This window comes from Choristoneura fumiferana, chromosome 30 (genome assembly GCF_025370935.1).
Source record: "Choristoneura fumiferana chromosome 30, NRCan_CFum_1, whole genome shotgun sequence".
NCBI classification, from domain to species: Eukaryota; Metazoa; Arthropoda; class Insecta; order Lepidoptera; family Tortricidae; genus Choristoneura; species Choristoneura fumiferana.
This window is the reverse complement of record NC_133501.1, coordinates 5,277,074-5,301,359: the sequence shown is the minus strand read 5'-3', so window position 1 is coordinate 5,301,359 and position 24,286 is coordinate 5,277,074. Positions and strand designations below refer to the sequence as shown.

Sequence of the window (24,286 nt, the reverse complement as noted above, 5' to 3'; positions counted from 1 at the left end):
AACATAATTATTCCGACTTACAGCTCAAAAACTACAGCCTTGGTATAAAGCAGACAAAAGTACAGTCTCGCCATAAGACCTGAATAAATTTGTTTATCACCTAAGTAAATATTTAATATATTCATTCCCGTAATATTAATCTTCGTTATCGCACGTAAGCGTCCATAATTGAGATTATAATAATGCGACATATTTTTCCAAGATACTTTGCGATCGCTTCCATTTCATACTGCATAATTCTGGGACCCTAGTGAAAAAGGGGTTAAGTCAGCAGAAACTACACAGCTATTTTCTATTTTATGTGTAAAGGGGTTTAAGTCGAAATCAGCTGTTCAACTACTGCAGAACTAACCCATTTTTCACTAGGTGCCCAGAATTATAATGCTCATTGATTTACAAAATTTGGACTAGGACTTGAAAATAGATTACGAGAGAGCTGATTCGTAGGATAGGAAGGCTGGCCTTAAAATGAACATTGGGAAAACCAAAATCGAAGTCACAAACTACCAGCTTCCAGTGGAGAGAGTGACCGAGTACGTTTAGGTACTTGGGGCATAAGGTTACCCTGGGCTTTGAGAACCAGGTGGCGGAGGTGCAGAGGCGGATAGCACAGGCGTGGACTACGTTTGATGCTAATAAGCAGGTATTACCATAGTAAAAGAGGAGAAGTATTCACACTCTGACCCTTTAAGAGACTTAACTACCTACATTGAAAATACAAACTGAAATATAGATGCACAGAAAAAACAGAAAAATAAGACCATCACTGGGATCGAACCCAGCCTCGGTAATTACCGCGTGCTATACCGCTACACCACTGATGGTCAACGGTACCGACACGAATTTCCCTATGCACCTCATATCTCAGCTTGTGTTTCTTACTTAGTCACTTAAGCAGCGACGCTAGCGACATCTACCCGTAAGCCCTCAAACTTTCGGCATTCCTTGAACTAACCGCTCACCGGACAAGAGATATCGTTTCTAAGCAATCAATAAGATTATTATTTTTTTTGAATCTTTGTATTTTTTATTTCAATTCCAAATTTTTTACTTTTACGGTCATCCCGTAAAACCGAAATTGAAAATACAAACTGAAATATAGATGCACAGAAAAAACAGAAAAATAAGACCATCACTGGGAATCGAACCCAGGTCAGGCTAGCGTCGCTGCTTAAGTGACTAAGTAAGAAACACAAGCTGAGATATGAGGTGCATAGGGAAATTCGTGTCGGTACCGTTGACCATCAGTGGTGTAGCGGTATAGCACGCGGTACGGATTACCGAGGACCTGGGTTCGATTCCCAGTGATGGTCTTATTTTTCTGTTTTTTCTGTGCATCTATATTTCAGTTTGTATTTTCAATTTCGGTTTTACGGAATGACCGTAAAAGTAAAAATTTGGAATTGAAATAAAAAATAAAAAAAGATTAACAAAAAAAAAACAATCTTAACTACCTACTCCGGCGCGGACGCTTAGGGTTGTCGATGTCTATTTTAGATTAAGCAATTTAATTACCTACCGGCAAATAATTTTAGTACGAAAGTTAACTTAAAAATGTCTTGTCCGTGTCTAGACAAACAAGATCCTATGCCGCTATATTATTATTATCATCATCATCATCATCATCCCAGCCTATATACGTCCCACTGCTGGGCACAGGCCTCCTCTCAGAACAAGAGGGCTTGGGCCATAGTTCCCACGCGGGCCCAGTGCGGATTGGGAACTTATTATCATACTTAATTTAAAAATATTATTTATAAATTCGCTGAAGTAGTGATGGCGACTGTGCACGTACATACTACTCATGTTTACCTACACATAATACTATAGCTATATTGTTTATAGGTAGGTAGGTAGGTATCTATTATTTTTTCATGTGCTCACAAAACTGTTACACTACACTTATATAATACTTATTTACAACTATACCTAATACAAAAAAATACGTAAGTACGAGCACGCAAACGTAAAAACGTAAACGTAAAAGGTCATCATCCCGTGGAGAGTAGTCTTACAGAGTTGGCCAACGAGCAAGTGGGTCTCCTGATGGTAAGTGATCACCACCGCCCATAAACACCTACAACACCTGGTATTGCAGATGCGTTGCCAACCTAGAGGCCCAAGATGGGATACCTCAAGAGCCAGTTATTTCACCGGCTGTCTTACTCTCCACACCGAGCAGCACTGCTGCTTCACGGCAGGATTAGCGAGCAAGATAGATTATTATTTAAATTATGTTCAAAAGGACCTATGTTCAAACGTGGACGGCGTGGACGTCCTATAATATTGTAAATCAGTTTGAAAATATATACCTTATTGAGTTTTGCCAAACTGGTAGTAGATTTTTTTGACATTTACAAGTGCATGTTAAAGCTTGAATTGAATAAAGATATTTTGACTTCGACTTTGATATAAGTATATAATCTTTTCTTAGGATTGAGCATAATAGTGCCTATCTGAATAGCAAATTCCGGGATTAAAACTAATCTTACGAAACCTAGGGTTTAAAAACGATCTACATCCAAATGTAATTTTTATCTTACCTGGTAATATATTTATTTAGAGCCTATTCTACTTTGGGATAATTTAGCATTTTAACCACGACCGGATGGCCTAGTGGTTAGAGAACCTGACTACGAAGCTTGAGGTCCCGGGTTCGATTCCCGTGTCGGGGCAGATATTTGTATGAAAAATACGAATGATTGTTCTCGGATCTTGGGTTTTAATATGTATATAATTATATTTATCCGTTGCTTAGTACCTACCCATAACACAAGCTTTGCTAAGCTTACTTTCTAGGTCAATTGGTGTGAATTGTCCCGATATCCACCATCCCAACCTATATATGTCCCACTGCTGGGCACAAGCCTCCTCTCAGAACAACAGGGCTTGGGCCATAGTTCCCACGCGGGCCCAGTGCGGATTGGGAACTTCGCACGAACCATTGAACCGCTTCGCAGGTTTGTGCAGGTTTCCTCACGATGTTTTCCTTCACCGCAAAGCCCGTGGTAAATTTAAAATGTAATTCCGCACATGAATTTCGAAAAACTCAGAGGTGCGAGCCGGGGTTCGAACTCACGACCCTCTGCTTGAGAGGCGATAGGTCAAACCACTAGGCCACTACGGCTTCTAGGCCACCACGGCTTCCCGGCTTCAGGTGGCAATGGGCTCAGGCTCAGCATAAGCTGCGAGAAAAAGAAAAAAAAACTTGCAATGCTGATGTCGGCCTGCGCCCGTCCTACAGCGATAAGTTATAACGAATATTATTCATATTAATTTGCAACGACAACAGGTGCTGTGTCAAATTAGTGACGCTTTTTAAATGAGTTTAATTAATGTTAAGAGTAATATATGACTGTATGCAATACAATAACTCTTTATTGCACACCAACACATAGCAAGTACAGAAAACAAGTATGCATATTTTATTATTACCTGGGCGACCGAGGCGAAATAGATCACTGAACTAAAATAATTTCCTTGCTCACCCGCGACCTTACGATAGCTAAGCTTATGCAAAATATGCGCGTTCATGCAGTTCCTCCACCTCCACACTGTAAGAACACACACAAATCACACAAACCCATCCATCACCACCACCACACTACACTGACGCGTTTCGAACTCAAACAGAGCTCATCTTCAGAGTGACACAACCGTACACCATGCTACCAGTTGTTAGACTCCCCTCAGCTGCTAGTTCAGCAGCTAGGGTCAGCTGTTAGTTGTTTGAGTCTAACAACTGGTAGCATGGTGTACGGTTGTGTCACTCTGAAGATGAGCTCTGGTTGAGTTCGAAACGCGTCAGTGTAGTGTGGTGGTGGTGATGGATGGGTTTTGTGTGATTTGTGTGTTCTTACAGTGTGGAGGTGGAGGAACTGCATGAACGCGCATATTTTGCATAAGCTTAGCTATCGTAAGGTCGCGGGTGAGCAAGGAAATTATTTTAGTTCATTGATATGGACCTCCGCAAAGTAACGCCTGATTCAAATAATTATTTGAAATAGATCACGTTTATGGTCGAAATTCTGTTGGATAATTGCGTCGCATTTGTTATTATAGATGGTCCTGTGAGTATAAGGACCGAATTTGGCTTTGAAATCTTGTGTGAAGATTAGAAGAGATATGCACAATTTAAATGATTTGCAAAATGCAAAAAAAGTACAATTTTAGGGGGTACAAATCCACTAGACTAAAAGTTAGGAGTTGTGACAGTTTTAAGGAAATTCCTTCATGGCTTATCTCCTAAGCGTGCTAATAGTATTCATTGCAAAAATTTTTTTAGTAAACTGTATTACTGACGTCTCCTGAGTTGAGGGACAGTACCGTAAGGTTGGGTTACTTTAAACCATTGGAGGGTTACTTTGACCCATTGGAGGGTTTCTTTGGCCCATATGATGATAAAAACGTAAAACAAAACATAAAAATATGATCGATCGAATTAACATCAACCACATGGCAAAGAGAGATTGTCAAAGCTATAATAAAACCAGGACCAAGTTAATTCTAAGGGCCAAAGTAACCCTTCAGTGCCAAAGTATCCCAACCTTTATATTACACTAAAAAGTTATTGACCTTAGTAATTAATGAACAAAAAAATATATTAAAAACTCTCTGATATCGAATGCGATTTGATAAATAGAGAAAATTATGTACGATATAAAATTGTGAAATTTGGCCAAAGTGGATACAGTTTAGTTAAATAGAATAGAAACTTTGCTTAAAAATTAAATGTCAATATTAAACTTAAAACTTAACCATGATAATTAAATAAAAATAAACAATCATTGATACCTCTTAAACTCAATTATCATATTATGTTTTAAATATCTCAGGAATATTATTGTTTTTTTTTAAATACCTATACATATATTTCGATAGAGGCATTGTGACAGACAGACGGAAAGCTTAGCAACAGGCTCCCATTGGATATTAATTTATTCATCATCCCAGCCTATATACGTCCCACTGCTGGGCACAGGCCTCCTCTCAGAACAAGAGGGCTTGGGCCATAGTTCCCACGCGGGCCCAGTGCGGATTGGGAACTTCACACACACCATTGAATTGCTTCGCAGGTTTGTGCAGGTTTCCTCACGATGTTTTCCTTCACCGCATAGCTCGTGGTAAATTTCAAATGTAATTCCGCACATGAATTTCGAAAAACTCAGAGGTACGAGCCGGGGTTTGAACCCACGACCCTCTGCTTGAGAGGCGATAGGTCAAACCACTAGGCCACCACGGCATGTATTAATTTATTAAAAGAGAGCAATTAGAGCAATTTATAATTTGAAGACGCGTGAATCTTTAAGATCTTTTTTTAAGGAAACAGATATCCTAACCCTGCCGTCGCTTTATGTTTTTGAAATAATCATGTATGTTAGGAAGAACATATGTGATTTTCCCACTAACGTCGATAAGCCAAAGGCTACTAGAAACACAGGGAAGCTTAAAGTTCCATCTTACAGACTGGCTAAAACCAAAAAGTCTTTTCTGGGAAATTGCATACGTTTTTATAATAAAATTCCAAAAAATATTATAAATGAAACGGATACAAAATTCAGATCAATTGTCAAGAAGAGATTAATATCAAAGGCGTATTATAAAGTTAATGATTATATCATGCACAGGGATATTTGGAAATAATTCCGATCCGCATTAGCGATCCCTTCAAATAGCGAACCTACTGTGTTAAAAATAAAGTTGTGTTAAATATTTGTGATGTATACATATCATTTAATAATATTGAAAATCTGTTTTAAAAAAAATATATATACCTATTGATTGTTGAGTTTCTTGCCGGAATCTTCTCAGCAGAGGTTTTTCCGAACCGGTGGTAGATTTTTTTGACATTCATAAGTGCTTGTTATAGCCTAAATTGAATAAAGATATTTTGACTTTGACTTTGACTTTGAATATAATATAATAATATTTTTTCTTATTTTATCAAGTGTTATTCATTGCAATTCATTCGCTGACGCAATAATATATTGTAATTGAAAATCAATATGTGTTTAATGTGCAAATTTTTAAATCATAATTTATGCGTTATAATACAGTTGTGCAAATGAGTTTTGGGTATAAAAGGGAAGAAAATATAGAGCCGTATCCAGTAGTTCGTAGACCATCAAAATGAGGGGTCTCTTGGTCCTAGTTTCTATGGTAAGTTAAGATAATCATTTTATTGTTGAAGAAAATTATTTTTCCGCCCGCTACTTCGTGCGCTTTAAATTATTTTTCGCGTTGTCCTTTATATTTTTATCGAAAGCAGCCATGGGATTACCCGTAAACCAAACAAACAGATGGACATAGAAATTGTAATATTAAGATTTCGAAAAATTCTTTTCAAAGTGCAACTATGATCCTCAAGAAATATTATCTAGGTACCAATATATGAAGTCTCTTTATATTATAAATCTTTATAATGGGTCTATATCGACTGGTCGATAATTGTTAGTCATAATGTTATGTTTGACATAACCCTAATTAGGGTTCCGTAGCCAAAATGGCAAAAACGGAACCCTTATAGTTTCGCCATGTCTGTCTGTCCGTCAGTCCGTCCGCGGCTTTGCTCAGGAACTATCAATGCTAGAAAGCTGTAATTTTGCACGAATATAATATGTAAACTATGCCGACAAAATGGTACAATAAAAAATTCAACAAAATTTTTTTAGCATACCTCCCATAGACGTAAAATGGGGGTGATTTTTTTCTCTCTTTCAACCCTATAGTGTGGGATATCGTTGGATAGGTCTTTTAAAATTATTAAAGGTTTGATAAGTCGATTTTTCGATTCAGTGACATGTTTGCGAAATATTCAACTTTAAAGTGAAAAATTTCATTAAAATCGAGCGTCCCCCCCGTCTAAAATCTAAGCCGGTGAGTGGAAAAATTTGAAAAATTCAGGATGGTAGTAAGTATATTAAACTAACAAGGAAAACTATAACGGCTTCTATTTCTTGAGAGTTATTAGTAGTTTAAGAGTAAATAGCAGCCTAAGGTATAAAATATACCTAAACTTGGAAGATTCCGTATAAAATACGAAATCCTTCGAAAAATATTACTTATTTTTTTCGTAATTGCTACGGAACCCTATTTTGGGCGTGTCCGACACGCTCTTGGCCGATTTTTGGAAATACCTTAATTTTTATCTATTTTTTTTAGTTTTTTTTTTAAATGGCACATGTATAGAAAGCCCGTAAATAAAAGAAGTTTATCAAGTAATTTGTATGCGTAAATAGCTGTTACTTTTTCTGTCATGTCTAAAAAGGTTTTTATAATCAGTAGACTAAAAACAGTAGTAGGCAAATATTTGAATTTATTTTCAAGAACCAAGGTATTGCGAAGGCAAAACACTAAAAAATAACGCAATACAGGCTATACAGGGGATAGAATTAAAAAAAACTGCATCAAAAACCGTGAAACTTAGCATAATAGTAAATGTGGCCAAAAATGTTCACAATGTTCCTAACAATCATTCCTTTAAACCTCTACACCCGACTGCCAAACATATTTTAGTTCGTTATTTAAATAGTTTGTTATAAAAATATCTTTTTCACTTGTCATGCTCTTAAAATGTTATCGAAAATACAAACTGAGACATGGATGCACAGAAAAACCAGAAAAAGAGACCAGCGCTGGGAATCGAACCCAGGTCCTCAGCAATCCGTGCTGCCTGCTATAACCCCTACACCACCGCTGGACAGGAATCTAGACACGAATTTTATATCTCAAAAAGAGAAAAATTCTTCTCTCGATTCGAGCGCTGGTCTCTTTTTCTGGTTTTTCTGTGCATCCATGTCTCAGTTTGTATTTTCGATTTGGTTTCACGGGATACCCGTAAAAGTAACAAATTTAGAGTTGAAATAAAAAAATACAAAAAGACTCCAAAAAACCAATCATAATTTAAAATGTTACTTTAGTTTCTGCGTATCGAGACTAAAGCTCGTCTAATCTCTAGGAATTCGTTTTTTTTTTACCGTGGAAACCCCTAATCAGTCAATAACAGTGTTGGTTAAGAAAGGATTATCGCCATTTTCAGTGATTGTGTATAGACAATTTTAAGGCGTAGAAATAATCTTAAAATGACAACTGTGTATTAAATAAAATACTTTAAATACTTTACTGTACATAAAACACAAAAATAATACAAAAAAGAAAACATCAAAACAAAGAGTACAAAGGCGAACTTTTCAACCTAACCTAAACAGGAAAGGAAAACTTATAAGAAATAAATCTAAGCTATCAGATTTTTATAATCAACTAGCTTTTGCCCGCGACTTCGTCCGCGTGGAATAGTAACTTTGGAAAGTATTTAATTTATTTAGGGTACCTGTTCTGCCAATAATAGCACATAGAAACTTCTACGGTTTACTGAAAATAACCTATTTTAATACATTGCTTTATATCTAAACTATTTTTTTTTGTTCTTCCATTCTTTGGTAAAACATAAGTATTCTACCCTGCCAACACAAAAGGACTAATTCTTCATAGTGAGCTCTTGACATCTTACGTCCTGTATTGTAAGTTAGGAGGGTAGGATTATAATTAAGACGGCATTCTTACTAAGCATTGCTACACATATTTCTATATTATAGTAAATTTGTTTGGAATTCCTTACGAACTTTCATCCCCATATTTTCAAGTAGGTATGAAAAATGTCGAAATTTGAAAAGAGCCGGAACAAATGTTTTTTAGGGTTCCGTACCTCAAAAAGAAAAAAATGGAACTCTTATAGGATGACTTTGCTGTCCGTCCGTCCGTCTGTCTGTCAAGACCCTTTATCCCGTAAACGTGCGGAGTATTTATCGAGTTCAAATTAAAACCCTAATCTCAAAAAAAGTTATAGGGTACTTTCGGCTGTCCTAGAAACTTGAAATTTTGTATAAAGGAAGCTCTTATAGCAAATTTTGTTAATAAGCCATGTAAAATGACCCCACATTGCGTACATTTTGCTTATGAGCTTGGCTATGCTAACACTTGATATTCATAAATACCTATGCACGGAACCCTTGACGCGCGAGTTCGAGTCGATTTTAACCGGTTTTAAGAAGAAGAAGAAGAATTAAAAAAAACGCTCGAACAATTATTTATCTCTTATCACGTGCCCAAATACCAAGTTTCATAAAGAAACATCGATTTATCTTCGATACTGACGACCTTCCATATGAGCTTTCATCCCCTATTTCATCCCCTCACAGGTCGAATTTTCAAAAAAGCTAAAACACATACCGATTTATTTCTTATTAAGTGCCTAAATGCCAAGTTTCATGGTTTTATTTCCAACAGCGACGAACTTCCACCATTTAAACTTTCACCCCCTATTTCAACCCCTTAAAGCCTTTTTTTCGCGATAAAAGATAACCTATGTTCTTTCCCATGGTCTATTCTATCTCTGTACCAAATTTCATCCAAATCGGTTCAGCGGTTTTTGCGTGAAAGCGTAACAGACAGACAGACAGACAGACAGAGTTACTTTCGCATTTATAATATTAGTATGGATAGTATGGATTAATTAAATTCAAAGCGCAATCAAGTGAACAAACGTAATATGCATGTAACGCAACACCAGACACTCGTTTAGTGATGGGACCTATTGGATCTCGAGTTATATCGGTACTTATTAATTGGTAAGTAACGAATATTCTAGCAAACTCCGTTTAGCCTTACTTAAGTGGCAAATAATATTCCAACCTAGAATTTTACAATACAATACAATAACTCTTTATTGCACACCAATACAGTAAACAGTACAGAGAACACAAGTATATACATAGAGATTTTCTAAGGTAAGCAATAGGCGGCCTTATCGCTTCAGAGCGATCTCTTCCAGGCAACCTTTGCAAGGGACAGAAATAAGGAATACATTTTAGCAGGTGGTGCAATTTACAGTAGATTAGAGCTGTATCAAGAATACATAAAACTAACACATACAATACACATACACAACAAATCTAAACAGATAGATAGGTAGAAAGATACCATAACAACACATAAATAAGCTAACTATAACATTCATACGCAAGATGACAGGTAGTGCTCCCTAAGCATAGACTTAAAGATAGGCAAGGACTTTGCGCGCCTCAAGTCTATCGGTAGGGAGTTCCACAACCGAGTGGCCTGGACAGTGGAGTGGCCTGGTTTTACTAATTTTCTCATCAAATTTAGCGTAATAATCGAATAAATGATGACGTTTACTATGAATAAGATTTTTTCATCACACCACGGGTTTCAGACAAGCACATTAAGGTCGAGGGTTTTATTTGGGGGGTTGCAACCAAGGTAGCCTGCATGTTACGACACTGTTTACGAGCAAGTGTGATGAAAACATCATTAAGCTGCAAAACGTCTTAATTACAGTTCTTTTTTGACAGTTCGCTGTAGTGGTGTGCTCACCGACCTTCAATCTTCTGGGCCGCCAAGGTGGCAAAGTACCAGGAGGGGGGGAAGGCGGCATCTTTGGGGGTAAGTCTGCCTTTTTTAGGGTTCCGTACCTCAAAAGGAAAAAACGGAACCCTTAAAGGCTCAATTTGCTGTCCGTCCGTCCGACCGTCTGTCTGTCATGACCCAGTATCTCGGGAACGCGTGGAGGTATTGAGTTGAAATTAAAACCATAATTATACTCAGGTCTACATGTCTCTAAGCTGCGAAAAAATCCAACTTCTAAGTTAAAGCAATCAAAAGATACAGTCATTAAAAAGAAATTGCCAATCTAAAAATGTACAGGGTACTACATATATTAAATCCTCTATCATTGAGAATGACCTGCATTGCAACCAGAACTGTCTGCCCCATGAGCTTCTGCGCCTGAAGATGAAGCCCCGCCAACGGAACCCTTATAGTTTCGCCATGTCTGTCTGTCTGTCTGTCCGCCCGCGGCTTTGCTCAGGGACTATCAATGCTAGAAAGCTGTAATTTTGCGCGGATATATATGTAAACTATGCCGACAAAATGGTACAATAAAAACTTCAAAAAAATTATCTAGTCTTCAGGCAGTGCAAATTATATGTAGGTATTTAAAAAACTATAATATTTGTTTTAATTCTTAATTTTGATTATGTTCAAAGGTGGTGGCGGCGGGGGTGGTTGCCATGGCGGTGAGTATTTCAATCACAATAACATTACACTTCCTACTGCTGACTGAACACAGACCTCTTCACAGAACGAGAGGACCTGGCCTGTGATCCCATGCTTAGATATTACACACGCATAATTGAATTGCTAACTCTACTTAGTGCATCCAACTCACGATGTTTTCCTTCACCGTAAATTTAGTGAATGCGACGTCGGGGACGGTGACTCAACGGGGTCACGCCGTTTTGTCACCAAATTAGTTTTAAATATTGATTATAAATATGTATGTTAGTCTGTAAGGTATTTATTGTATGGGCCAAGTTGCCCGAAATAAATGAATTTATTTATTATTATTTATTTATTTAGTGGTGAATTTTCGTTGCATTTCTTGAGCCTCTCTAAAAGGCCAAAAGTCATGGAAGTTAAAACTGTTTTGATTTTTAAGTGTTCCCTTGCCTCTTTGATTGTTGGCCATCTAGAACCGTTCACTTTGAGCAAAACTTTTTTCGCGCACTACAAAAAATATGGAACCAGCTTTCTGGGACAGCATTTCCGCAGCGGTAAATCTTAAAGATTGTAAAGAACGAGCCTATAAGTCTTTTGAAGGGCATGCACCTAGGATACTTCCCTTTAGGTAACCCACATTTTGCTCTCTATTTTATATTAAAAATCATTTTTGACCTTTGAAATTATTGAAGAATGTTTCATTATTATTATCATGTTTTTAGGAAGTCCAGCTGTTCCACTGGGACGAGGTGGAAGAGTTCCTGGAATAGGAGGTAAGGTCCGCTTCTACTCGCTCCCGAATTCATCATCATCCCAGCCTATATACGTCCTACTGCATGGCACAGGCCTCCCCTCAGAATGAGTGGGCTTGGGCAGTAGTTCCCACGCGGGCCCAGTGCGCATTGAATTGCTTCGCAGGTTTGTGCAGGTTTCCTCACGATGTTTTCCTTCACCGGAAAGCTCATGGTAAATTTCAAATGTAATTCCGCACATGAACTTCGAAAAACTCAGAGGTGCGAGCCGGAGTTTGAACCCACGATCCTCTGCATGAGAGGCCATAGGTCAAACCACTCGGCCACCACGGCTTCCCGAATTGCCAGTGAATAATGCTCTTAGGTGTTGCAGTTGAAACGGAAATTGGATAGCTCCCACGGGATAGCTATAGACGAATTATACGCAGATGGAGTCACCGGCAACTGGCTAGTCTGTAAAAAAATACCGTAGTTATTAAATTTTACGTTTTTATTTTTTTGTCTAATATCGGGTTTACTAATATTTCGGCAAATAACGTTTGGCAACCTGTTTCATTTCGCAACTTTTCATTTCCCAACTGTTTAGTATTTCTGAAACTGTAAATATTTCAGGATTTTTATAAAACTAACCTAACCTAACCCAAAGGGATTCTATACGATAGCCCTGAAATAAATCCTGAAATGTTTACAGTTATAGAGTTTGCGAAATGAAAAGTTGCGAAATGAAACAGGTTGGTAAATGTTGTTGCAAAAAGGCAGTACTCGCCAATATCGACATTGCTTAAAATACTGTACCTAAAGTAAGCTTCCACTATTTTGACTCTTAAACTCTTTCTTTGTCGGACCCTAACTGGTTACTCCTCTTATCTACTCATAGGCTGACTGGTAGAGATCCCTTAAAGGGATAAGTACGCCTTTGTACAAGTATCTCAAAGTTTGTCAGTTGTGTTTTGTTTCTTTTCTTTTGTACAATAAAGAGTTTACATACATGCATTGGCACGTCTGCCCTAGCATTTTTTACTGTTAATAATGTAAATTCTATTCTAATAATAAAGTCAGTGTTAGGATATGCTCCGTACATTTACTTTTCTTACAAGTTATCTCGCACTCATCTAATAAAGTGCAGGTACATACACAAAACCGTTAGTTCAGAAGTCAATCTCATGTATGTACTTCACTTTTCATACCTACGCTCGGCGGTCGCTCTAAGGTTGTCAACTATGGCTTATGCACCAAAAAACTATCATGGTAGTGGCACTCGTATCTAGTTGTTTGATTTATTGTTGAGAATAAAACGGGAAAAATGGAAATATAAATTAATAACTAAAATATTTTAATTTTAATGTCATTGTTATATTATAAATTTGTCACAGAAAATATCTTGCGACGAATTCGCTATTGGCAAAATTCACGATTATTTAATTTAAACAATCGTCCACTGAACAGTTATAATAACTTTTTTTTGTTGCTCCATAATTGCACTAAAAGTTCACACAGCGGATGGCACTCGCGCTCGCACTGGTCCCAACCGGTCCGAGATATCGTGTCCGTGAGCAGTGTCTATGTGTGCGTTGCTCGAGCGCACCTGTTTGGAGATTGACTTCTGAACTATCTTTGTTTTGTGGTACATACACTACTTTTTTGGTCCTTTGAACCGGGTATAAACCAGGGTAGGTGCAAGTCGTGACGTGTTTGCTATTATGGAACCCCATACATCTCTGTATTTTTTTTATCCTGATGTAACTTCCAGGAGGCGGCGTCGGCATCCCAGGCAGTAACGGAGGTCGAGTACCAAGTCTTGGCGGTGGTCATGGTAAGTATACTCCAGTATTTCTTACTTTCACATAAAAACAACTGTAAAAATTTAGGAGTAGGTTATACTTGATTATTATTGTCTGAAATATTAGATAGGTTTCATTGTCGGAAAAATCGTTGAAGTCAAAATATTTTTAATATCTTTTTATCAATAGATCCAAAAAATTACAATTTATGGCTTAAATAAAATAAAGAAATAAGAATAAGAATAATAATAAGAATAATTTTTATTTATCTAAAAATGACCACTATTACAATATACCAGATATATCTGGTGAGTACCAAACTAGGCTGAGCCTGTATCTTGGCACTCAACTGAGTCGGTTTACAAATTTACCAATTTTCTTTGTTACACTATGGCTTATAGGTTTTAAACTTACTTACAAAAATGTTACAATTAATGAATATAAAACAAAAAGGAATGAAACGCAAGCAGAGGAACATTACAAATAAAAATAAAAATAAAAAAATATAAATAACATACAAACATCACGCCTGTATGCCCAAACGGGGTAGGCAGTAGAGCAGACGAAACGTTACCGCTTCGGAGCCACTTTTAGCAATTTTAGGTTTTAAGTTTGACGGTTTGATAAAAAAATATTTTATGATTACGTATGATATGATAATGATGATTTTCAAGTAGTAGATGATGAAGGTAAAATGAGTACTAGGCCACTTAAAATGAGGAAACTAAAACCTTTCTACTAATCTCGTACTAAATGTATGGGAGTGTTTGTTGTCAAAATTATGAATATTTCTCTTTTTATTTAAAAAAAAGTTAATGATGTCATTTTACTCATTAGGTATCGTAATCTTGATATCAGTTCACAGTTTTTTTTAATATCTGTAATAGTTACGGAATAATCGCCTGGGCACATTAAACGATTACATCCTATTTAAGTAATCGTATTCGTTTGTTTGTTTATACTTTTTATTGTACTAAAAGGAAAAACAAAATGATTACAGAAAAAAATTAAAGTGTTAAGTACAAAGGGGCAAATTTATCCGGATAACCCACGTCTTAAATCGATTTAGCTCGACAGTTTCGGGCTAAGTCGGAGCAACGCGACTCGGCAGCTGCTGTAACACGCGCACTGCGCCCACCGCTCTGCTGGCGCGAATTAGCCCGAAACAGGAGGTAAACTCGGTTTAAGACGTGAGTTATAGGTACGGATAAATTTAATTTAATATGAGTAATGGTACATTCACTCTTAATTACTTGTTCATTTCTAAGTACTTCCCAAGATACGTTTTATAACCAGTAACTTAATATAACACAGCATAATATATTTTCCCAATAATTCGGGTAACAGTGGAGCAGCTGGCAACACAATTCGTCACGCACACTAGCATCCTTGCAAATTGTCTTACACCGTTCTTACGCACACTACAATATTGAGTGGCCGCATTCACGAACCTTATGTTTTTAGGTAGCGCGGTATCTAGTCGAGCGAGCGCGCGAGACCAATCATTCATCTAAGTTAGTTATCATCAATTGTGAGATGTACATTGTTTCTGGTTAGTTAATGTTTTGTCCTGTAGGCTAATGTCACAAATTTGTACGTTACCCGTTTCAAAATAATAATAAAAAAGTCTCACTATCATTCGACCACAATCGTTTCACGTCCAAAGTATTCATATAGTTATTGTTTCTTTTATTAATACCAGGTCAAGGAGGCGTACCAGGTGGAGCCATCTTCGGAGGCATCATTGAAAGTGCCCTCAGAGGAAAAGGTACAGCTCCATTTCAGTTGGAAATTTTGTGATTTATGGTTTCAACACATTACACCATATCGATGATATAGTCATAATGGCGGAGTCGCTGGAGGAGCTCAATTATGCTCAGTGACCTCAGTATCGTTTCCCAACAGGTGGGTCTTAAGATGAACATGGACAAGACTAAAATCATGTCAAATGTCTATGTCACACCCGTGCCGGTTATCGTTGGGAACGATACACTCGAAGTTGTTGATCACTATGTTTACCTTGGACCAGTTGTCCAATTGCGTAGGTCCAACTTTGATAAAGAGGTCGCCCGAAGAATTCAACTCGGATGGGCAGCGTTCGGAAAACTTCGTGATATCTTCTCGTCCAATATTCCGCAGTGCCTGAAGACCAGAGTTCCAACCAATCAATCATAATTTGATTGCTTAGTAGCGACATCTCTTGTCTGGGTGAGCGGTTGGTTCCGAAAGAATGTTGACGTCTCTCGATGAGAGCGAAACATAGATGTCGCTAGTGCTGCTGCATAAGTAGCGTAGTAGAAATAAGCAACCTGAGATATGTATGCATAGGAAAAATTCGTGTCTAAATTCCTGTCCAGCGGTGGTGTAGGGGTTATAGCACGCAGCACGGATTGCTGAGGACCTGGGTTCGATTCCCAGCGCTGGTCTCTTTTTCTGGTTTTTCTGTGCATCCATGTCTCAGTTTGTATTTTCGACCAGAGTCTTCGACCAGTGTGTGTTGCCAGTGATGACTTATGGCTCTAACACGTGGTCCTTGACTGTTGGCCTCTTAGAGAAGCTCTGATAGTCACGCAATGAGCTATTACGAGTTTACGCTTGGAGTTTCTTTGCGCGATAGAATCCAGAATACGGAAATTCGTCGAAAAACTACTGACAAAGCTGGAAAAATATGGAAGTTGAAGTGGCAATGGGCGGGCATCATCGCTCTAAGAACAGATAACCGTTGGGCGAGAAAAGTACTCGAGTGGCGACCACGAACCGGAAGACGAGGCGTTGGCAGGCCTCCTACCAGGTGGACTGACGACATCGTGAGAGTTGCGGGAAACCGGTGGATGCAAGTGGCGAGTTGTCGTTCATTGTGGCGGTCTAAGGGGGAGGCCGTTGTTCAGCAGTGGTCGTCTTCCGGCTAATGATGATGATGACACCGTATCGTATCATGACCGTCATAGCATCGTGGCAGGCAAAAATATATTCATCATCATCATCATGTCAGCCGAAAGACGTCCACTGTTGGACATAGGCCTCCCCCCAAAGCTCTCCAATGAGGCCGGTTTTGTGCTTTCCGCATCCACCGCGATCCCGCGATCCTAACCACGTCGTCGCTCCATCTTGTTGGAGGCCTACCGACAGCTCGTCTCCCGGTCCGCGGACGCCATTCGAGAACCATCTGACCCCATCGGCCGTAAGTCCTGCGAGCAATGTGCCCCGCCCACTGAAAGAAAGAAAGAAAAGAAAGTAAGAAAGAAGACATTTATTCACATTCACAAAGACACACAAATACAACAAAACCAAAACAAAAAATAACAATACACAGCAAACACAAATAAAACAAGAAAAAATACAGAAATAAAAATATACGATTTTGTGTGCCTACAAAAGTGAAACGGCCGCTGACTCAGTATAATGCTGAGGGTGTTAGACGCCTGCAGCGCTATATGACAGACACCACCACCACTTCACCACCCCACCACCACCACTTTACTTCCCTTTCCTTCACTTCAGCTGCGCAATTCTTCGGGCTATATCTGTAATCTTACTTCTACTGCCGATATCATAATTTCTGATTCTATCCCGCAAGGAAACCCCCAGAAAACGCGTAGAAATAGTACATTACTGTAGAGGCCGGCTACCCCACGTTCCGGCCAAGGCTTGGCTTGTATAATGCTTTTCTCAAACATGACGAAATAAAATTTAAAAAAAGTTTAGGTTAATTTAGTTTATTTATTCATAAAAAAATCAAGCATAGTGGGACGATAGTCTGGTCGCCCTGTTGCGTGCGCGCGTGTCGCACTATTTTCATCTTCCACTATTTTTGACTCTTAAACTGACTCTTTGTTTGACCCTAACTGGTTACTCCTCTCACCTACTCAAAGGTTGACTGGTAGAGATCCCTTAAAGGGATAAGTCCGCCTTTGTAAAAGTATCTCAAAGTTTGTCAGTTGTGCTTTGTTTCTTTTCTTTTAAACAATAATCAATGAAGAGTTTACATACATACCTACTTACATTGGCACGCCTGCCCAAACATTTTTTATTGTTAATAATGTAAATTCTATTCTAATAATAAAGTCAGTATTAGGATTTGTTCCGTACATTTACTTTTCCTTACAAGTTATCTCGTACATACACTACTTTTTTGGTCCTTTTAACCGGATATGAACCAGGGTAGGTCCAAGTTGTGACGTGTTTGCTATTATGGAACCCCATACATCTTTGTATTTTTTTTCATCCTGATGTAACTTCCAGGAGGCGGCGTCGGCTTCCCAAGCAGTAACGGAGGTGGAGTACCAAGCCATGGCGGTGGTTATGGTAAGTATACTCCAGTATTTCGTACTTTCACATTAAAACAACTAAAAAATTTAGGAGTAGGTTATACTTGGTTATTATTGTCTGAAATAGTATATAGGTTTATTGTCGGAAAAAATTGAAGTCAAAATATTTTTTCACTTCTCATGCTCGTAAAGTTTGTGTTTATGCTGGATGTAGGCGACATAAAATGACTTTTTATGCTCGAGTGCATAAAGTAAAATCTTCGTCTAAGACCAAGGTAATCAGGTGTCAACAGCCACGAATCAAAAATGTTTATCTATATATTTTTTAATAATTTTTAGTTTATATAAAACTAAAAATTCATCAAATAAATCAATAAAACAAAAACAAATTCAATTATACAATAATACATGAATAATAAAAGTTATTTAGAAAGTGAACAATTGTTTCCACTGTTGCTATTTAATTTCCTCGCAATCTAAGTGAAAAGCAGTGTAAAACTCGAGCATTAAACCTACTTTCCCCTCGACGTCTATCCACCCTCGCCGTAGCTATATGAACGACTTGGGTAAAATGGCTCATTTTATGCTCTTGTTGTACAATGTACTATTTATAACTTTTTTTTTATTAATAGATTCGAAAAATTACAATTTATGGCATGAAAAAAATAAATTAATCACAGACAAACATCACACCTGTATTCCCAAACAATAGGTAGGCAGAGCACAAGAAACGTTACGGATTTACACCTGACGACTCAGGTGCATAAAAAAATATATACACAACGACTTGTATGACAAGTTTACGTGGCCTAGCCGGGATGCAACTGGGGTGTACGGAGTATGCACGCCAACAAAGTTATCATCCCTAAACACAGGTCCGTGGGGTTTAGATAGAGTTTTCGTTTCCGTGCTTCTAAGATATGGAACGATCTTCCTCCCCCGTTGCGAACCAACACGTCTTTCCCAGTCTTTAAAGAAAAAAATAGGAGGATGCTTATTTCAGTGCAAATTGGAACCTACATGGAAATGGATGCCACCCCAAAAAATCCACAAGAGCCCGCTAGGAATGTAACTGCCCTCTCTTAGTAAAGAATTGCCAGATCTCCCCTTTTTGTCTTCTTTTTAAAGCTCCCTTACGTGTTATATTTGCTATTTTCTTATAATGTTTTTTTTTTTTACATAAATACTTTCGCGTGTTCACCCTTCCCGTATTACTTGTATAATGCTTTTCTCAAACATGACGAAATAAAATAAAAAAACAAGAAAACAAGCATGGCGGGACGCTAGTCTGGTCGCCCTGTTGTCGCGCTGGCTGCTGGCGCGGCGGCTGCGGAGCGGGTGCTGTTGGCGTAGGCCGTGCCGGAGAGCGCGCGTTGAAACAAACGACTGTCGCATTGCCGGCCAGCGGCCTGCAAAGTTGTATGAAATCTCTTTGTAGGCCGCTGCAGTGACCGCGGACAGGCAGGCGGGCCGCAGCGCCTGCAGCGCGATACATCTCGGCCTATAACTTGTAACACAACGTCAATATTTCATGACATGTTTGAGCACCACTAGCAAGTTTCGTCAACAACCGTCGCCCTCGCGTGTCATACGCGTTTGACATTCCGTTTGACACTCCGTCTGACATGTTCCTATTACGATTATGACATTGTACGGTGTAATGTAGCAGTGGCGTGGCGTCAAATATTTCCGTGGTAAAGCCGGAGCAAAGATCGCTTTCATCCTTCCTACTAATATTATAAATTTTAATGTGAAGGTTTGTGAGTGAGTGAGTTTGTGAGTGATTGAGTATGTTTGTTACTTCTTCACGCTGAAACGGCTGGATGGATTTGGATGAAATTTAGCTAAAAGTTAGTTTATAACCTGAATTAAAACTTAGAATAACTTTTATCCCGATATTCCCGCGAGACAGGGATACAATATCTTAATAAAAACCGCTGGCCTTAGAGTCATGAAATTTGGTATGTAGATAGCTGGACGTCTGGAATAACACATAGGCTACTTTTTATCCCGATGTTCCCACGGGATAGGGATAAAATCTTGAAACAACAACCGCTGGGCTTAGCCATGAAATTTGACCATGATTGTTTCTAATGTAACGTCAATGAAAACAACGATTTATTATTGGGGAATACCCACAGGAATTTTTAAAAATCCCGTATATTCAATTCAGCTGCTGGACGTAATTATTTACGTGTGCGAAGCAGCGGGTAAACATTAGTCTTTCATAAATTCTGTATGTATTTTTGTTCCATTTTGTAAATATTGGGCAAACCGGTGGGAATACAGTTCTTTTGACGCTTCGCCACTGGTGTTGAGACCTTGATCGTCATTTCGGTCCACACGCGTTTCTACGATCTGGACAAAGATTAATACAAATTCAAGTACAAAATTTTGTCGTTACTTCTTTCTATGATTGTTTTTTTGGAATCTTTTTGTATTTTTTATTTCAATTCCAAATTTTTACTTTTACGGGTCATCCCGTTAAACCTAAATTGAAAATACAAACTGAAATATAGATGCACAGAAAAACCAGAAAAATAAGACCATCACTGGGAACCGAACCCAGGTCCTCGGTATTCCGTACCGCGTGCTATACCTCTACACCACTGATGGTCAACGGTACCGACACGAATTTCCCCTATGCACCTCATATCTCAGCTTGTTTGTTTCTTATTTAGCCACTTAAGCAGTGACGCTAGCGACATCTATGCCGTAGCCCTCATTGAGAAACTACTTTACGTTACTTCTTTCTGTTCAAAAAGTTTGCCTGGAAGTGATCGCTTATAAGCGATAAGGCCGCCTACTGCTGCAGCCTGCTTATCTTGTAATTTTCTCTCCGTGTACCTGTTTTCTGTATCACTTACTATTTGTGGTTTACAATAAAGGGTTATTGTAATGTATTGTATCAAATAGTTTAAAAACACATTATATTATGCTGGCTCCGCTCAGCTGTTTCCAGCAGAGATGTGCTGTGCGAGGCTAGGTAAATGAAGCATTTCTATTGGTTCATATAAACTTTAGTGGAAACGCAGTCGAATACTAAGATAGAAAGTGTTGATTAGGATATTTCTAGGTTCTCGGTCCTTTTAGCCAAATATTATTCCCAAGGTTCATTTGCCAAACTGTTTAATATCCCAAATCACGATTGTCTCTGAAACCATATTTTTTTCGGAACTTCCGTAAAACGAACCTAACTGCCCATTGAGTTCTATAAAACTTTTTTTTTGCTTTCGTAGAAAATTAAGTTGGGAAAGAGAACAGTTGGCAAATTAATCATTAGAGAAAAATATTTTGGTGGAAAGGCCAGACCCCGTTCTGATGGTTGCTGTTCTTCACCAGGTCTTCATGGTCCTGAAGGTCGCACCGACAGAGGTTACCAGCAAAAAGGAAACGTCTACCCAGTTGGCGTAAGTATACCTATCGAAAATACAAACTGAGACACGAATGCACAGAAAAACCAGAAAAAGAGACCGGCGCTGGAAATCGAACCCAGGTCATCAGCAATCCGTGCTGCGTGCTATAACCCCTACACCACCGCTGGACAAGAACACACCGCTGGAATCTAGACACGAATTTTTCCTATGCATACATATCTCAGGTCTTAAGTAGCAGCACTAGCGACATCTATGTTTCGTCGAGAGACGTCACATTCTTTTGGAACTAACCGCTCACCCAGACAAGAGATGTCGCTACTAAGCAATCAAATTATGATTGGTTTTTTGGAGTCCTTTTGTATTCTTTATTTCAACTCCAAATTTGTTGCTTTTACGGGTATCCCGTGAAACCATATCGATAATACAGGTCCTCAGCATTCCGTGCTGCGTGCTATAACCCCTACACCACCGCTGGACAGGAGTCTAGACACAAATTTCTCCTGTGCACACATATCTCAGGTTGCTTATTTCTACTACGCTACTTAAGCAGCATCGATATTGTTTTCACGGGATACCCGTAAAAGTAACAAATTTGGAGTTGAAATAATAAATACAAAAAGACTCTAAAAAACCAATCATAATTTAATATGAATTTTAGTATGTATTTATTTATCTACTACCTTTTTCCCGCGGCTCCGCCCGCGTGGTATTCGGTTATCGCGCACTGTTCCCTCGGGAACTGTGCATTTTTCCGGGATAAAAAGTAGCCTATGTCACTCTCGGGCCCATAAACTATCTCTATGCCAAAAATCACGTCGATCCGTCGCTCCGTTACGGCGTGAAAGACGGACAAACACACTATCGCATTTATAATATTAGTATGGATGGATATAAGTACCCATAGTACAAGCTTTGCTTAATTTGGGACTTGGTCAATTGGCATCAATTGGCCCATGACATTTTGTTAATTATCACATTGTATTTTACGCAATTACAAGTATATCGTACCTGTTTCAGGGTGGAGGACCCTTCCAGGCAATGTGTAAGTGCAAGTAACACACTATTTTTAATTTGTTTATGCTCTTTAAATGGCGATTATTAAATAATGTGCAAGACAATCCTAAAGAATCGTATTCCAAACTATACAACCACAGACCGTATATCGAGATAGACTAAAAGAGCGCTTCAAACTGTATGAGAACCGAGCGTGTTGAATTTTTCGTACCAGCAGGGCTACTACGAAACTCGAAACTCGAAGTTCGTATCGTACCGTCCCTCTCGCTCTCGTATTAAATAGTATAAGTGTCAGAGGGACCGCACGACACGAACTTCGAGTTTCGAGTTTCGTAGTAGCCCTGCTGCGATGACTTCACGAGCGAGATTTAGTGATGGGAAATCAAGACCGCACGGTACCGTTTCAAAGGCGAGCGGAACTGATTCAAAGGCGTGCTGCCGCGACTAGAACGGTGGCTTTTTCAAAGCGCATCGTGCATTTAGGTCGGACAAAACTTTAATAATAATAATAATAATAATTTATTTTTCGACCAACTTGGATCATTGAGTTAGTAATACAATTGAATAAAACTTATGCTAGTGTTAGTTAAAACATAAAGAAGGACAACTACAAACAATACATAACAAAACATCACTAACACAACATTCGGGTATTGCGCCGCACGTGTAGTGCACTTTGACCGTGGATCAAAGTTTTTACACGCAAGGTAGGTGAACTCTTAAGGTCTGTCTCGATATAAGGTCTGTGTACCTATACAACCCAAAATAAAACGGAGGCCACATGGCTTCATTGGTAGAACGAAAATTCTAATAAAAATATTCTTTATAACATTCCTTGTCTAACAATTTAGTAATAGAGTGCAACCTCGATATAAGAAATGGGAAGGGAACAAGTAAATATTCTTTATATCAAGTAATTCGTTAAACTGAGGTTTGTTATAACTGAGGTTTGTTATAACTGAGGTAGGGTTGGTCTAAAATTTGTTATTAAGAGGTAAAAACGTTATTATAGAGGTTTTGAGTTGACAAAATTCAATGGTTGTCCAAATTTGAATATCGAAAGTTAAGTCGAAAGTACCTACGGGTAAAATGACGATGTTCAAAATATCGAAAATTAAAGTATCGACTGTATCGAAATATCGAAAATATATTTATCTACAAAAGTGACATCGAAAGATATAAATATCGAAGTCCAAAATATTGGTGGTGTGATAGATGGGTTTGTGTGATTTGTATGTGTTCTTACAGTGTGGAGGTGGAGGAACTGCATGAACACGCATATTTTGCATAAACTTAGCTATCGTAAGGTCGCGGGTGAGCAAGGAAATTCTTTTAGTTCATTGATATGGACCTCCGCAAAGTAACGCCTGATTCAATAAATTATTGTCAAAATTCGTTAATTATAGGTTTTAACACTTTTTTTATGGTTGAAAATTCGTTAAAAAGAGGTCGTTCGTAAAAAAAAATCGTAATGTAAAGGTATATTTTACATCGACTCTTATGGACAATTACCAGCGGATTACGAAAAATTTGTTAAATTGAGGAAGTCGTTATATTGAGGTGCGTTATATTAAGGTTGCACTGTACTTACTTTTCATTTAATTAATATAAGTAAGTATTCTAATAAAAACGCAAACGTATTTTGATTCTACCGATGAAACTCAAATGGACATTATTATCTTTTGGCTCGTAAAATTTATAAAAAAAATCAATTAAGAAAAAAACATAATTAGTCGAAACAAATTACCGCAGTTTTATAGTGCTTAAGCATGTTTTTTATTGGCTCATTGATTAACAAGTAGTAACTTGGTCATAGTAATATTTAATTTTACCATTATTTTATTGTCAAACTAGCTGGTTGTATTTTTTTTCTGTATTTTGTTCCATAAAAACCTTCTCCTGGCAGCAACGAACACAATAAAAGAATTAGCGAAATCGGACCGGTCGTTCCCGAGTTTTGCGCTTAGCAACACATTTTACGATTCATTTGTTATTTATAGAGATGTATCGTTTGGCAA

The 24,286-nt window shown here is 38.2% G+C and overlaps 2 protein-coding genes across 4 annotated transcripts in view; both read left to right on the top strand.

The window, feature by feature from the left end:
* LOC141444484 (uncharacterized) overlaps positions 1-24,286 on the top strand; it is a 121,072-nt gene that overhangs the window by 38,966 nt on the left and 57,820 nt on the right. The gene's annotated exons all lie outside the window — the stretch shown is intronic.
* LOC141444903 (uncharacterized) overlaps positions 6,105-24,286 on the top strand; it is a 43,962-nt gene continuing 25,780 nt past the window's right edge. Inside the window, exons 1-9 of one of the 3 annotated variants that reach the window (XM_074110654.1) lie at positions 6,105-6,159; positions 10,371-10,461; positions 11,064-11,093; positions 11,799-11,849; positions 13,579-13,641; positions 15,312-15,377; positions 17,852-17,914; positions 21,220-21,287; positions 22,272-22,296. In XM_074110654.1, coding sequence (XP_073966755.1) covers positions 6,130-6,159; positions 10,371-10,461; positions 11,064-11,093; positions 11,799-11,849; positions 13,579-13,641; positions 15,312-15,377; positions 17,852-17,914; positions 21,220-21,287; positions 22,272-22,296 — 487 coding nt within the window. In that variant the 5' untranslated portion in view covers positions 6,105-6,129. The remainder of the gene's footprint in view (positions 6,160-10,370; positions 10,462-11,063; positions 11,094-11,798; positions 11,850-13,578; positions 13,642-15,311; positions 15,378-17,851; positions 17,915-21,219; positions 21,288-22,271; positions 22,297-24,286) is intronic. The other 2 variants (XM_074110655.1, XM_074110656.1) reach the window with 2 other exon arrangements.